The sequence below is a fragment of the Leucoraja erinacea genome, chromosome 15 (genome assembly GCF_028641065.1).
Source record: "Leucoraja erinacea ecotype New England chromosome 15, Leri_hhj_1, whole genome shotgun sequence".
Taxonomy (NCBI): Eukaryota; Metazoa; Chordata; class Chondrichthyes; order Rajiformes; family Rajidae; genus Leucoraja; species Leucoraja erinaceus.
The window spans coordinates 748,963-765,073 of record NC_073391.1 but is presented as its reverse complement, the minus strand read 5'-3'; the positions used below and the strand labels follow the sequence as shown (position 1 = coordinate 765,073).

The following is a 16,111-nucleotide window of genomic DNA, read 5'->3' as shown; positions in this document are numbered from 1 at the left end:
TGACAGACAAATTCTCTGCCAGTGGAATTCTCTGCCACAGAAGGCAGTGGAGGCCAATGCACTGAAGTTTTCAAAAGAGTTAGATTGAGATCTTAGGGCGAAAAGAATCAAAGGGTATGGGGAAAAAGCAGGTAAGGGGTACTGATTTTAGATGATCAGCCATGATCATATTAAATGGCTGAAGGGCCTACTCCTGCACCTATTTTTCTATGTTTTTATGAATTGAATAGGTTTTTTGCCTCAGTCTTCACAGCAGAAGGCACCAGCAACATGCCAGAAATTCAAGAGAGTCAGGGGCGGAAGTTAATAACGTCGCTATTACTAAGGAGCGGCGACACAGTTTTCCTCCCCACACTCAAAGAGATACAGGATTCCAGGTTAATTGACTTCTGAAAACTGTCCCTAGTGTGTAATAGGATAGTGCTAGTGTACGAGGTGATTGCTGGTGGCGATTCTAACTCCCATTCCTTTCCTAAACTAACCTTTTCTGTCCAGGGCCTATTCCATTGCCAGAGTGAGGCCAAACACAAATTGGAGGAACAAAACTTCATATTCCACTCGAGTAGCTTACAACCCAATGGTACGAGGATTGAATTCTCCAAATTTAGGTAACTACCTTTTCTCCCCCCTCCCCGTGCCCCATCTGGATTTGCACCCATTTCGTCCTATTGATCTCCCCTTTCACCTACATTCCTTCCTCTGGGTTCACAATTCACATCTTTTCTATCCTTATTTCACACATTTGTCTTTTCATCTCTGGCCTTTGTTCAACCATCTGCCAATCACAACCCCTCATCATCTATATCCACAAAACACTCGCTAAGCTTTGTCCAGTCCCTCCTCTCTTCCAGATTTCTCTCCACCCCCACAATCAGACAGAAGAAATCTCGACTTGAAATATCAACTATCTATGTTCTCCAGAGATTTTGTCTCCCATTCCTTCTCTCTAGGAAAACGTCACCTATTCCTTCTCTCCAGAGATGCTGCCTGACCCGCTGAGTTACTCCAGTATTTTGTGTCTACCTTAAGGGCCTGTCCGTCCTGCCGATTTTTTCGGTGACTGCTGGCATCATTGATTGACGTATCATGTCACCGAAAAAGACGCGGCGTGATGACGTATGACGCGCGGTGTTTTTTCAAGTGTCGCAACCACTTTTTGTCGCGGCTGGATTTTTGAAATGTTCAAAATCTTTTGGCGACACTGATATGACGCTGGCAAAATCGCCAAGTGGGACAGGCCCTTTATGTTGTCTGACATGCTGAATTGCTCCAGCACTTTGTGCATTATTTTTCTAAACCAGCACCAGCAGTTCCTTGTGCCAACTGCTTTCACGTAGAAATATGTAAGAATACAGCGCATAATTATTTTCACAAGTACATTTAGTTAAGGATACAAGTTAGAAATGTCATATGGTCCTCTCAGTCCTAAAAACTAGACAAAGAAAAAGCATTAATATTCTGATTTAGGGGAGAAACAAACCCAAAAAGTAAAGCTTTTCCAAATGTGCATTTCACGATATGGGCAATTGTAAAGGTCACATTTACTATCCACATGGAATACAGTGCTGGAGGCCCAGCCTTGCTCAAATTCCCCAGGATTACGCTGGAAAGATAGTCTCCTGAATCCTGCACCAAGGTCAGGTTATTAATCAATTTCAACAGTGTCATTTTAAATAATGCTCCAATAGCCAACATGTAGTCATTTTATTTCAAAATTATTGTGCTTTAAAGTTTTAAATAATATTTTTAAGGCAGAGATAGATAGATACTTAATTGGTACGGGTGTCGGGGGTTATGGGGAGAAGCAGGAGGATGGGGTTGAGAGCGAGAGATAGATCGGCTATGATTAAATGGGGGAGTAAACTTGGTGGCCAAATGGCCTAATTCTACTGCTATAACTTAAGAACAATTTTATTTTAACATTTTTTTTACATTGCATTGCATAATTATTTTTTATCCATTTAAAAATGTTAAATGCCTCTGAACAAACATGTACACATTCAGAACAAATACATAGTACAGCATGAAAGCCCTGGCCCCAGTTTTGCTTAAAGTCAAAGAGACTTCTAGGGCATAGACACATCACAGGAGTACCTGAAGCTAAGACTCCACCAAGACCATGCCACTAGACTAGAGAATACAGATGGCTAGTTAGTTAGGCTTCTCCAGAGCTGGACAAGGTGAAAGCAGGTATGGGGACAATAGACAATAGGTGCAGGAGTAAGCCATTCGGCCCTTCGAGCTAGCACTGCCATTTAATGTGATCATGGCTGATCATCCACAATCAGTTCCTGCCCTCTCCCCATATCCCCTATCAAGCTCTCTCTTGAAAGCATCCAATGAGTTCAGCAAGATCTGTCCTACTATTAAACCTTTATAATAAACTGTCATATCATTAATTTGAAGAAACTCAACTTAACCAGCATCACTTAATTATTGAAACAATTCTCCCTTGCAAACTGCTGCTGCAAGTGCAAAGCAAAAATGTAAATTTGCATTTAGCTGGTCAAATACACTGCTCCTGGTGGGACTATAATAAATAAAATAACTGTAGAAATTATTAGCACTCAAGTGGGAGAAAATTTAATCAGAACATAATATCAAGTTTACTCATTACTGAAGACACAATATTGGATAACTAAAAATAAACCATACCTCTTCAGTTGCGCTCGACACAATTACGTTCTAAAATACAAACATAAATAATGTCAAGTTTAAATACAAGACGGCAGGATTTCCCATAACACGACTGAATATAGAGAAACTTCACATGATTAGCAATTTAAGAATAAGATCCGTTTAGAAAAATTGCTCATCAAAGCACTTCAGACTAATTGAATGCTAATGGTTATGGGGACCACAGTAGGCTTTTTATAAACAGTGCAATAATCTTAATTTTAAAGTAGCTACCACAACAAATTTAGTATACCTAACGAGGAAGGGAGAAATGTAAGAGCTTTCAGGGTTTCATTAATTGATTAGAAAGATTTAGGGTTAATAAGTATGATAGAAATGTTCCCTGCCCTTTATGCATTTTAAAGATCTATGTGTTAACGGAACAGATTGCATTATAACTGCAAGGTTAATAGAAAGAGACAAGATCAGTTGTAAGACCGCAAATGTTCCAATTCAGAGCAACACTTGATATCAATCTATCTATCTCATATCATATCATATCTATCTATATATTAAAACTGTGTGCGTGCGTGTTCTTTGAAACGTATTTCCCTGCAAAACCAGACGCAAAAATGCGGAGATTTTTACATATTTTGGTAAGGATTTAACTTATGATTTCAGAAATCCACTCCTCTCTAGATTTGGTCAACTATTTCCCCAGATTTTGAATGAAATTGTTCACAAAACATTAAAAAAATATTAAAATCAGACTGCTGCATGAGTCAGTGCCATCTCACAGACGTCTAATCACAATGGATCTCATTTACTTATGCCATTACAATGGGACAGGTGTGGGAGATTGGAACCTTCACGTGGTCCCACTAAAATCAAACTGCTGCATGAGTCACAGTGCCATCTCACAGATGTCTAATTACAATGGATCTCATTTACATATGATATCACAATGGGACAGGGGTGGGAGATCTCTCCCCCTCCCTTCCACCCCGTGCCTTTCCCCCAATCCCCCCTTCCCTTCTACCTTTCCTTTCTCTCCCCTCTCTCACCTCTCCCACGTCTAGCCCCCTCTCATCTTCCCCCCTCCTCCCCCCTCCACCCCTCTCCCCCCCTTCCCCCTCTCTCCCATCCTCACCCCTCCCCCTCTCTCCTCCCTCTCCTCCCCCTCCCCCCCACTCTTTCCCCATCTCCCTCTCCCCTCCTCCCCCACCCATTCTCTCCTCCTCCTCCACCCTCCTCTCCCTCTGTCTCTTGCTCTTCTGTCTCTGCCCCTCTATCTCTGTCTCCTCATTCTCTCTCTGCCCTCACTCTCTACCCCCCCCCCCCTCTCCCAGGCGCACCTGCGAGTTGGGGGCTATGCGTCAGTGGATAGGGCGGTTATGGGGTAAATGGAGCAAATTAATAATCTATCTATATATTAAAAGTGTGTGTGTGTGTGTGTGTGTGTGTGTGTGTGTGCGTGCCAGATTTTGCCTTTGATTTCCTTGCTATGCCAAAATAACTCCGAAATCTTCCCAGATTTTTTCCATTTCAGTAGAGATTTCACTTTAACGTTCTCAAATCCACTCCTCATTAAATTTAGTCGTGTTTATGTACACATTTTTAATAAACTCCCCCCCCCAAAAAAATTCAAAATTAAAAAAAAAACAGCTCTCACCCATAGAATGTTGATGAACGTTCCATCGTGTGATGTCACAATGCCCAATGCTCACAGATGTCCAATCGGAATGGAACATTTACATATGCCTTTGCTCCAGCACCAGCCCCCCCCCCCCCGATCGCCCGCAGCCTGTGTCCTCCGTTCTAAATGCTGTGTAGGACAGATAGAGCATCGAATGCATCTTTACATATGCCATTGATAGAGTCCCTACATGGAATAGATGAGGACCGCCTGCCGCTACCGCTCCCCCTCCCTCTCCTTGATCCCCCTTCCCTCTACCCAAGAGGATTCCTCTCCCTAGAGTATCCCATCTCTCTCCCTCCTCCTTCCTCCCTTTCTCTCCCCTCTCTATCTCCCTTCTCCCTCTCCCTCTCCCTCCCCCTCCTCCCTCCCATCCCCACTCCCCTCTCCCCAGCCCCCTTCCCTCCCTCCCCCTTCCCTCAATCCCCTTCCCCCCCCACTCTTTCCCCCCTCTCCCCCCCCATCTCCCTCCTCCCCACTTTCTCCTCCCCTCCTCCATCTCCTCACCCTCCTCCTCCCCCCCCCCCCTCCCTCTCTCCCTCGTCCTCCCTCTCCCCTCCTCCCCCTCTGTCCCCTCTTCCTCCCACTCCCCCTCTCCTCTCCTCGACTCCCCCCTTCCCACTCTTCCTCCTTCTCTCCCCTCTCTCCCCCACCCCTCCCCCCCCCCTCTCTCCCCCACCCCCTCTCCCTCTCCTCTCTCTCCCCCTTTCCCCCTACCCCCTCCTCCCCCTCGACTCTTCCACTTCTCTCCCTCCCCCCCCTCCCCCTCCCCCTCTATCCCTGGTAGGTCCCCTCTCTCGTCTCCTCTCACCTCCTTTCTTCGTGGGGAATGGGGTTCTGAGGAGGAGACCCCCTAGAGGGAGAGGAGTGGGGGTGATCCCCGGGGAATAGATGGACTCCCCCACCCCCCTCCTCTTCTCTCCTCCCCAACCCCTTCCCCTCTCTCCCTCCCTCCCCCCCCTTCTTCCCCCACTCCCCTCCTCCCCAACCCTCTCCATTCCCCACTCCCACCTTCCCTCTCCTCACCACTCTTTCCCCTACCCCTCCCACCCCACTCTTACCCCTCCCCCTCCACCCTCCCTCTCTTGTATGCCCCTCCCCCACCCCTCTCTCCATATCCCTCTCTCCTCCCCCCTCTCCCCCCTTCCCCTCCCCTCCTCCTCTATCCCCTCCCCCACCCCTCTTCACCCCCTCTCCCCCACCCCTTCTCTTGCACCACTCCCCGCTACCCATCTCCCCTCCCTCACCACTCTTCCCCTCTCCCCTCCTCTCTCTCTCCCTTCCCCTCCTTCCCCTCTCTCTAAATCTCTCCCCCCCCCTCTAACTCCCCTCCCCCCCCTTTTCCCTCTCCCTCCCTCTACTCCCTCTCCTCCCCTCCCTCTCCTCCCCTCCTCCCTCCCCCCTCTCCCCCCCTTCCTTCTTCCTCCTCCCTCTCTCCCCACCCTTCCCCTCTCCCCACCTCTTCCTCCCCCTCCCTCCCTTTATACCAAGGGGGGTAGTTTATCGTGTGTGCAGGGTCCCCCAGTTAGTGCGTGTGACGCCTCCTTCCCCCCCCCCCCCGCATTTTTGGGAAACAGACCCCCCGGGTCTGCACTTGGTCTAGTCTATCCATCTATAATCTTCCTCTTGTGTGTGTGTGTTTCTGACTTGTGGCTGCCAGCCTTTGATTCGTTGCTACGCCATCATCACACGCAGAAACGCTGAGGTTTTTTCCATTTCGTTCGAGATTTCACTTTTCATTCCAAGTATCCACTCCTGATTAAATTTTGTCGTGTTTATGTACACATTTTTAATAAAATCCTTCTCCCCCCCCTCCAAAATTAAAAAAAACCCCAAAAAACAGCTCTCACCCATAACATGTTGGTGAACGTTCAATCGTGTGATGTCACAATGCCCAATGTTCACAGATGTTCAATCATTTACCTATGCCTTTGCAGCAGCCCCAGCCCATGTCGAAGCGCGTCATCACGTGTGTGGGAATAGAGAAAGAGGATTGGGGGTGATTGGGAATGGGGAACAGATGGACTTTCTCTACCTCGCCCCCTTCCACTCTCCCTCCCCAGTATTTCCCCTCTCTACCCCTCCCCTTCCCTCCTCCCCCCCCCTTTCCCTCTTTCCACCCCCCACTCCTCCCCTACCCCATCTCCCCCACCATACCTCTCTCCTCCTCCCCTCCCCACTCCTCTCCTCTCTCCAATCCCCTCTCGTCCTCCCTCTCCTCCTGCCACCCACATCCCTCTCTCCCCTCCGCCTCCCTCTCTGCTATCCTCCCCCCAACCCCTTCCCCTCTGTCCCTCTCTCAACCCTCCCCCTCCTCTCCCCCCTCTCTCCACTCCTTCCCCTTCTCTCTCCTCTCCACCCTCCCCACCCCCTCCCCCCCCTCCCTTCCCCTCTTCCACCACTCCCCCCCTCCTCCCTCTCCACCACCACTCCCCTCTCCCCCCCCCTCCTCTCCCCCTTCCCCTCACCCCTCCCCTCTCTCTCCCCCCTCTCCTCCCCCCTCCTCTCCTCCCCTCCCCCATCTCTCCTCCATCCTTCTCCCCTCCCTTTCCTCCTCCTCCCTCCCTCCCTTCCTCTTCTCTCCCCTCCTCCCCATCCTCCCTCCCCCTCCTCCCTCCTCCCCCCCCCCTCCCTCCCCTCTCTCCTCCCACCTCCTCCCCTCTCTCCCTCCCCTCCTCCCCTCTCCCTCCCCCTCCCCCTCCTCCGCCTCTCCCCCTCCCCCCTTCTCTCCTCTCGCCTCCTCCCCACTCCTCCTCCTCTCCTCTCTCCCCTCCCCTCTCCCTCCTCTCCCCTCCCTCCTCCCTCCACCACTCCCTCCTTCACTCTCCCCCTCCCTCTCCATTCTTCCACTTCCCTCCCCTCCCCCTCTCTTCCCTCCTCTCCTCTCTAACTCTCTCCTCCCCCCCCCTCCCCTCCCCCCCTCTCTCCCCTCCCTTTCATTCCTCTCCCTCCCTCCTTCCCCTCTTTCCCCCCCCCCTCCCCCTTCACCCCTCTCTCCCTCCTCCTCCCCTCCTCTTTCTCCTCCCCTTCATCTCTTTCCCCGTCTCCACCTCCCTCTCTCCTTCCCTCCTCTCCCCCTCCCTCTCCTTCTCCCTCCCCCTCTCTTTCCCCCCCCCCCCCCCCCCCTTCTCTCCCCCCCTCCTCCCTTCCCCCTCTCTAGTCTAGTCCCTAATATTAAAACCCTCTCCCCTGCTGGCTGGCCTGTGTGTGTTTTCTCTGACTTGTGGCTGCCAGCCTTTCCCCCTCCCTACGCCATCATCACACCCTTCTCCGTTGAGATTTTTTCCATTTCTTCCCCTTCCCCCTACTTTTCATTTCCAAGTATCCACTCCTGATTAAATTTTGTCGTGTTTTCCTTTAATTTTTTTTTCCTCTCCTTCTCCTCTTCCCTCCCCCCCCCCCCCCCTCCCAAATTTTCAAAAAAACTCTCAAAAACCTCTCTCACCCATAAATGTTGGTGAACGTTCAATCGTGTGATCTCCCCAAATGCCCAATGTTCACAGATGTTCAATCGGAATCCCCCTTTACATATCCTTTTCGGCAGCCCCATTCCTCCCTCCCCCCCCCTCCCCAGCCCGTTTCTCCGCGTCGTCCCGTGTCTCTCTAGAGAAAGAGGATCTCCTCCCCTAGACGAAATGGGGGACAGATGGACGGTCTCTACCCCCCCCCCTTCCACTCTCCCCTCCCCCTCCAGCCTCTTTCCCCTCTCTGCTCCCCTCCCCCTCCCCTTCTCTTCTCCTCACCCCTCTTCTCCCTCTCCCCCATCCCTCTCCACCCCCCTCCCCTCTCCCCTCCCCCCTCCCTCTCTCCTCCCTCCTCCTCCTCTTCCCCCTCTCTCTCCCCATCTCCCTCCTAGCCTCTCTCCTCCTCCTCTCCTCCCCCCCCCTCTCCTCTCCTCTCCTCCCCCTCTCCTCCTCCCTCCCCCATCCCTCTCCCACCCTCTACCCTTTCCTATCTCCCCCCGCCACCTTCCCCCCATCCCCTCTATCCCTTTCCACCACTCCCCCCCTACCCCCCCCTCCCCACTCCTCTCGCCTCCCCTCCCGCACCCCTCCCTTCTCCTGTCCCTCTTCCACCACTCCCCCAACCCCTCCCCCCCCTCCCTCCCCACTCTTCTACTTCTCTCCCCCCTCCCCACTCTTTCTCACCTCCCCCCACCCCTCCCCTGCACCTCTCTTCTCCCTCTCTCTCTCCTCCCTCCCTTTCCACCCCTTCCCCTCTGTCCCTCTTCCACCACTCCCCCTACCTCTCTCTCCACCTCCCTCCTCATTCTTCCACTTATCTCCCCTAACCACACTTACTCCCCACCCCCCTTCCCTCTCCCCTTCCCTCCTCCTCATCTCTGCCTCTTCCACCACCCCCCCCCCTCCTCTCCTGCCCCTCTTCCACACCACTTACCTCCCCCCTCCCTCACCAATATTTCCTCTCTCTCCCCTTCCCATCCCACTCTCCCCTCCCCCCTAACCTTCACCCTCTCACCCCTCCCTCCACACTCTTCCCCCTCTCCCTCCTCCCCCCACCCCTCTCTCATCCCCTCTCTCCCCCACTCTCCTCCTCCCCTTCCCCCCTCTCTCCCCTCCCACCCCTCTTCACCACATCTCCCCACCACCCCCTTCCCTTCTCTCTTGCCACCACTCCCCTCTACCCCTCTCTCTCCCACCCCTCTACCCGCCTCCCCACTCTCCTCCCACCCCCCTACCTCCTCTCCCCCATCCCCCTCTCTCTCTCCCCCTACCCTGCTCTCCTCTCTCCCGTTCTCCCCCTTTCCTCCTCCCCCTCTCTCCCCTCTTCTCACCCGCCCCTTTCCCCCACCAAACGCACGTTGGGGAAACAGACCCAACGGGTCTGCACTTGGTCTAGTATAATATTAAAACTGTGAGGCTGCTGGCTGGCTGTGTGTGTTTCTGACTTGTGGCTGCCAGTCTTTGATTCGTTCCTACGCCAACGTCAGACCCAGAAACGCCAACTTTTTTTCCATTTCGGTAGAGATATCGCTTTTCATTCCAAATGTCCACTCCTCATTAAATTTTGTCGTGTTTATGTACACATTTTTAATAATATCCTTCTCCTTCTCCTCCCCCCCCCCCACTCGCTCATTTTGTCGCCTCCTGCTGGACAGCGACCATAACGGCTGCTGGCGCCCACATCTCGCCTCAAAGACGCCATTTAAAACAGCCGCACTGCTGATTCCCGAGCCGCTTGAGTTGGAGGACCACGTCTCCCGTGGGGGCTACGGGTAGGGAATGGCTGCGTTGGGGGAGCACTTGGTCTAGTATCTATTCAAACTGTGTGTGTGCGCGTCATTTTGCCTTTGTAACGTATTTCCTCGAATTCCAGAGGCTAAAACGTGGAGATTTTTACATATTTCAATAGGGATTTAACTTATGATTTCAGAAATCCACTCCTCCCTAGATTTAGTCAATTATTTCCCCAGATTTTGAATAAAATTGTTAACAAAACATCAAACATTTTTTAAATCAATGCTGCACGAGTCAGTGCCCAATCACAATGGATCGCATTTACATATATGACATCACAATGGGACAGGGGTGGGAGATTGGAACCTTCACGTGATCCCACTAAAATCAAACTGCTGTACTAGTCACAGTGCCACCTCACAGATGGACAATCACATCACAATGGGACAGGGGTGGGAGATCTCTCCCCCTCCCTGACATTTAAAAAAATATTAAGGTTGCCCAGCTGCTGACCTCACAATGCCTTTGCACCTGACCTAACTGCCCCGACAATTAAAAAAAAAATTGCTGTCTTCATTGACAGCTTAGATCGGACCCGCTGTGTGTGTGTGTGTGTGTGTGTGTGTGTGTGTGTGTGTGTGTGTGTGTGTGTGTGTGTGTGTGTGTGTGTGTGTGTGTGTGTGTGTGTGTGTGTGTGTGTATATATATATATATATAATAATAATACTTCTCGAAAAAACTACGCTCTCACGGTAACATTTTTACATATTCCTGTAGAAATTTATCATGTGAAGTCAAAAATCGCCTTAACTGAAAAATTAATGCCCGTTGCATTATTTCTCCAGTTATTAATCAAAATGTTAAAAAATGTCAAATAACTTAGAAATTATTCTGGTTTTGGCTGATGACGTCACATTGGCTGCATGTTGTGTTCACGCGCTGCGCATGACGTCGCCCGCTTGCTCGCAGCCAGCTCGCTTTTCGCAGCCCACTCGCTCGCCCGGCTCCCCCCCCCCGCCTCTCCCCTATACTCTTCCCCCCCCCTCCCCTCTACTCTCTCCCCCCCCCCCTCCCTCCCCGTGCGGGGGGGTGGTTAGTGTGTGTGTCACGCCGCAGGCCGCCCAACGGGTCCCATTTGGTCTAGTATATTACTAAATCCCTGTCCCATGGTTCGAGTTCATTCCAAGAGCTCTCCCGGGTTTGCCCTGATTCGAATGGAGATTTACGGTAATGGCCACTCGTTGGTACTCGGGGCTCTCGTGGACATTTTCCAACGTTGAAAAATTTTCACGGGTCTTCCTGTGCTTACTTTACCTGCCGTTAGCGAGTCTTCCCGAGTACCTGCAGTTAGCGTTACGAGCCTCTAAGAGGCGTCCACGAGCTCCGACTTACCTGCTGCTTTCATTCTCCGTGCTTACCACGAGTTTGATTTTCTTTTTAAACTCGGGAAAGCTCTTGGAATGAACTCGTACCATGGTACAGGGCTATTAAACTCTCATCTTGTTTGTTTATATTTATTGATACACACGTAATCATGTGATCCCAGAACTAGGCCAAAAGGGTACACGATAGCGCTAAATTTTTTTGCACCACCTTACTCACCATTGTCATGTGGTCGTTTGCGTCAAGTTTTGTTCAGATTAATGTTATATTTCACAAATTATTGCCATTCAAGACTTACAAATTCAAGTTTAAGAAAAAATTTGCAGCTATTTAGGATCTAAACCCTTGCTGGCCCAGCTTGCAACAAAGTTGCAATCGAGGAAAACTCAGTCCTTCCAGCAAGATTTTAGCTGAACATAATGGGGAGGGGGCAATAGCATTCTTTGTTAAAGTCCACAAAGCAAGAGGAGGGGGAGGCAGTGCTGGGGGATATGCCCCTGCACAGTTGGGGGCTATGGGTGAGTGCTGGAATATGGGGGAACGGGTGAGTGGTGGAATATTACGTTGGGGAACGGGTTGCGTTAGGTAACCAGGCCTCCAGTGTGACAGGGACCCAACGTGTCCCACTCGGTCTAGTACAACTATATAACTATACTTAACTAAAACTCTCATCTTGTCCTCTGCATGTTTGCTCTGTTTTCACATTTCTGCAAAAACGGTGCCCGATAGCGCTACGATTTTTCGCCACCCTACTCGCCATTCTCCTCTGCTGCTCGTGCATCACGTTTTGTTCTGATCGGTGGAATATCACCAAAGTTATGAAGGTTTAAAAATCATTAAAAAATGCCCCTTCCGGCACCTGCTGTCAATGAGCGGCAGCGAGGAGAAAAAAGCTGAAGGAGCGAAGTAAGCAGAGTGCAGTGCGGAGTGCGTAGAGTAAGCAGAGAGCGAGTGCGGAGTGCAGAGTCGGGGAGCGGGGTGCAGAAGTGTGGAGGGTGCAGAAGTGCGGAGGGTGCAGAAGTGCGGAGGGAGCAAGTGCTGGCTGCTTCTGCAGAGACCGCCACAACGAGCCGGGAGTGAGGCCTAAAGCTGAAGGACCGGAGCGAGCAGAGAGTGGAGTGAGCAGAGTGCAGGCTGCGTCTGCGGCGACCACAACCCCTGCCCCCGCAACCCCCCCCCCCCCAACCCCCCCCCCCACACACCTTCTCTCTCCCTCACACCTCCAATCCCCCCTCCCTGCTCCATGCCCCCCCCCCCCCACACTCCCTGTTATGGGTTGCAATGGGGGGACCAGGCCTCCTGTGTGACTGGGACCCAACGGGTCCCTCTTAGTCTAGTATATTACAAAAATTCTCATCTTGTTTGTTTGCATGCGTGTGTATGTGATCCTGAAACTATGCCAAAACAGTACACGACAGCGCTACAATTTTTGGCCCACCTTACTCACCAATGTCCTGTGGCATGCTGTGGTAAGTTTCATTCAGATTGATGGTTTAGTTTACAAGTTATTTACATTGTAAACTTTCCAAAAGCCACTTTGACCAAAATACTTCCGCATGCACTGCTCGTTAGCAGCGTATGACGTCACAATGGGATCCCGAATCTCATTCACATAAAACTTGTTATTAAAAAAAAGTTTTATTCAAATTCTACCTTTTTAATTCACAATGACGTCACAATGGGTTCCCGATACTCACTTACATTAAAACGCAATTTTCAAAACTCTGTTATAAACAAATTCTTGGGGGGGGGGGTTTCATTTTCAAAAATAGATCTTGATTTTCATTGTGTGTGTGTGGGGGGGGGGGGGGGGGGGGGTTAGGTGGACATAAAAATAGAGGAGGGGGAGTGAGTGCTGGGGGATGGAGGAGGATAGGGTAGGAAGAGGGATGGCACGGTGCAGTTGGGGAGGGTTGCCGTGAATCGTGTCACAACGGGGATCTCTGGCGTCACAATGGGAATCCCTCCCTGCGTAGTTGGTGGCTATGGGTCAGTGGTGGAATATTGGCTTGGGGGACGGGGCCCAACGGGTCCCACTTGGTCTAGTACAAAATAAAACTAGATACAATTTAAGAAAAAACTACAAATGATGCAGGGACTCAATTTCAGTCACTTTGCCAAGGATTCAACAATCTACCAGGAAGCCTAGACAGATTAGAATTGGAGTGAATGACAGCACAAGTGTCACTTTCTTTACCATCCAGGTATACATCCCTGTGTCTATCATCCACTGCAAATTAATATGGTTTGTTAGATCATGTTTTAAATTGATTAAATAAAACAATCCTTGCAATTCAGGCACAGTATTAGAGATCTGTAAACACAAATACTCTCATTTCCTTTATATAAAATATAATTAGGTTTTGTTATTGCTCATGATCATCCTGCCTTCACAGCAGCTTATCAAAGGAGACTATAACAATATTGTATACTTATTAAGTTTTGACTCAATTCTCTCTGTGCACCTATGCATTGAGGTCAGGGAAACACTCCTTACCTTTCCTTTACATACGTTCATCAGGCAAATTCCATTTGAAATGGTATATCTTCTTAGCGTGAAATCATTGATAGCAGGAAAATATGTTAGTTCAAAGTAAATTCCTCTTGCAATAGCCTAGAAGAGAAATAGAAAAACAGCTAACAAAATATATTTATATCACTGACCTAAAATCAATACAATGTATATACACACACACATAAAAAAAAAAAAAATAAAGATGCAAAAAAAACAATGCTCGCAAGTCTTAGCTCAGAGCTTATTTGGAGGTTGTAGTGTTTAAAAGCCTGATGGCTGTAGAGAAGAAGCTTCGCCTGAACCTGGATGTTACAGATTTTAGGAGATAAGCACAAAAAGCTGGATTAACTCAGCGGGTCAGACAGCATCCCTGGAGAAATGGAATAGGTGACATGTCAAGTCAAGACCCTTCTTCAGACTGGGCTTTAAGGACTGGGCTGGAAGTATTTAACCAAAGTACTATCTGTCTTAATGGTTTTGTAATTGTCCAATTATTACAAATTACTTTGCCTTGTTTCCACCCCCACCCTCCAGTGGTTGCAATAGGTTTTCTGCAAATAATTAATTCCCTTTTGATAGCTACCATTGTATCTGCATGGACGTCAACTTCACTATAACCATTTATTGGCCCACATCTTCCATGGTGGCCCGACCATAGCAACCTCAACTAGAAACTGAAATATACCTGTATTCTTAGTAACGTGGCTGGTGGCCATTTATATACTTCGAAGAGAAGCAGTCGAAAGTACTTCCTTTCCAGTCATTGATTTCAGTGGAACTCTGGAATACAGTACCCTGCTTCACTGACGAAGCTGAAAGAGAATGCACTCTCACATCCAAGTACTAATGTAAATTTGATTCCATGCCATCCATGAAAGATTAATTTATCAGCATTCCTCCGTTCTGTCCTTCCATGGTGCCAAGTTTAACTTTATGGTATTGGAGCTGGACATTTGCAGAAGAGGTTTCTGGATAAGGGGGTATTAGCTGCAAGAGAGGTTGGGTTAAAAAAGATACAAAGTGCTGGAGTAACTCAGCAAGTCAGGCAGCATCCTTGGAGAACATAGATAGGTGACAGTTTGGGTCGGGACTCTTCTTTAGACTATCCCGACAACACTTTGAATAAGTAGTTAAGTGGTCTATTTTATTATAGGGATTAGCTACGATGGGGCATTTTGGTCAGCATGGATGGGCCCGTCATATGACTTTAGTTTGTTATCATTTTACTTTTTTTTTTGCAGTCCTCTTGCGTTTGAAAATTGTGTAATTATTGTATAACTTGTTTTTGTGCATTTGCAGAGTCTGCGTTTGTGATGCTGCTGCAAGCAAGATTTTTTTATTGTATGTCCAGAACAAGGGGTCAAGGTTTAAGAATAAGTGGTAAGCCATTTAGAACGGAGATGAGGAAAAACTTTTTCACACAGAGAGTTGTGAGTGTGTGGAATTCGCTGCCTCAGAGGGCAGTGGAGGCCGGTTCTCTGGATACTTTCAAGAGAGAGAGTTAGATAGAGTTGTTATGGCTAGCGGAGTTAAGGGATATGGAGAGAAGGCAGGAATGGGGTACTAATTGTGGATGATCAGCCATGATTACATTGAATGGTGGTGCTGGCTCGGAGGGCCGAATGGCCTACTCCTGCACCTATTGTCTAAAACTGTACTTGTGCATGTGACAATAAACTAGCCTCAAATGGACTTGATTATTGGCTCTTTAGTGAATGAAAAAAAAAAATCTGTATTTTATCCAAACCATTCATGATTTGAAATAGATAAATTGATGAGGACAAGAGAAAGTGGGCTTGGCCTTTGTGTTGGTTTGCTCATTACTTGACCCATGGCCAGTGCAATAGCCTCGTCATCCAGCACTTGGTGACTGTGATGCTTCCAGGCTATGCTTGGTGATGGATACTGAATATTCTACGCAGAGTATACTTGGTGATCTTGCTAGTTTTCATAATTCTTTCAACTGTTTTTCGAGATGGAGTCGTACTGAATCATCAGTTGCAAGATACAAAATACAAGCAGGTTGTGTGGTCCCTCACGTCTGTTGTGCCACTCAAGATTATGACTGATCTGAGGCAGACAAAAATGCTGGAGAAACTCAGCGGGTGGGTTTCTCCAGGTTTTTTGTCTACCTTCGATTTTCCAGCATCTGCAATTCCTTCTTAAACATTATGACTGATCTGACTTTGATTTCAACTCCATTTCTATGCAGTGTCCCCTTAATAGAAATGCTGTCTATTTGAAAGGCTCTAGGATGATTTGATTACAATGTCACAGAAATACAGGTGCCAGGATTCATTGCAGAGCAGAAAAGTAATTTCACATTTTCCAGTCAAATGGCTCGCTGCATTTGAGTAAATCAAAGAGCAACAGTCAAAGGGTTATTTTTTCCCTCTCCTTAACGACTTCAGAGACTGCGAAATCTACCCATTGTATGTTTTGGGTCAAAAGAGTATTGCTGGGGACAAACATTCTACAGTTCTTGTGGGGAAAAAGACAAGCCTTCACACTAAAGCTAATTTCCGCCAGGTTGCATACCACTTCTATTATGTAACGGACTCAGAATAAATTATGCAGCTCATACCTAGGAAAATGATTTCCACCACAACCTGTCATCTTATGGTTTAGCGCGTCTCTTATGGCAATCGGGCCAGGGGATTAATTGTGGTTCAGTAAGGAATGTGGTAAGGAAGGCATAGGTAG

General features: G+C 48.8%; 1 protein-coding gene across 5 annotated transcripts in view; it reads right to left on the bottom strand.

Moving 5' to 3' along the window:
• The window catches only part of rpp30 (ribonuclease P/MRP 30 subunit), a 62,279-nt gene that overhangs the window by 4,285 nt on the left and 41,883 nt on the right, over positions 1-16,111 (bottom strand). For 3 of the 5 annotated variants that reach the window (XM_055646574.1, XM_055646573.1, XM_055646571.1), the window contains 3 exons: positions 13,391-13,507; positions 2,656-2,685; positions 1,395-1,432 (listed from right to left, as the gene is read on the bottom strand). In XM_055646574.1, the coding sequence (XP_055502549.1) occupies positions 1,395-1,432; positions 2,656-2,685; positions 13,391-13,507 (185 nt within the window). The remainder of the gene's footprint in view (positions 1-1,394; positions 1,433-2,655; positions 2,686-13,390; positions 13,508-16,111) is intronic. The other 2 variants (XM_055646572.1, XM_055646575.1) reach the window with 1 other exon arrangement.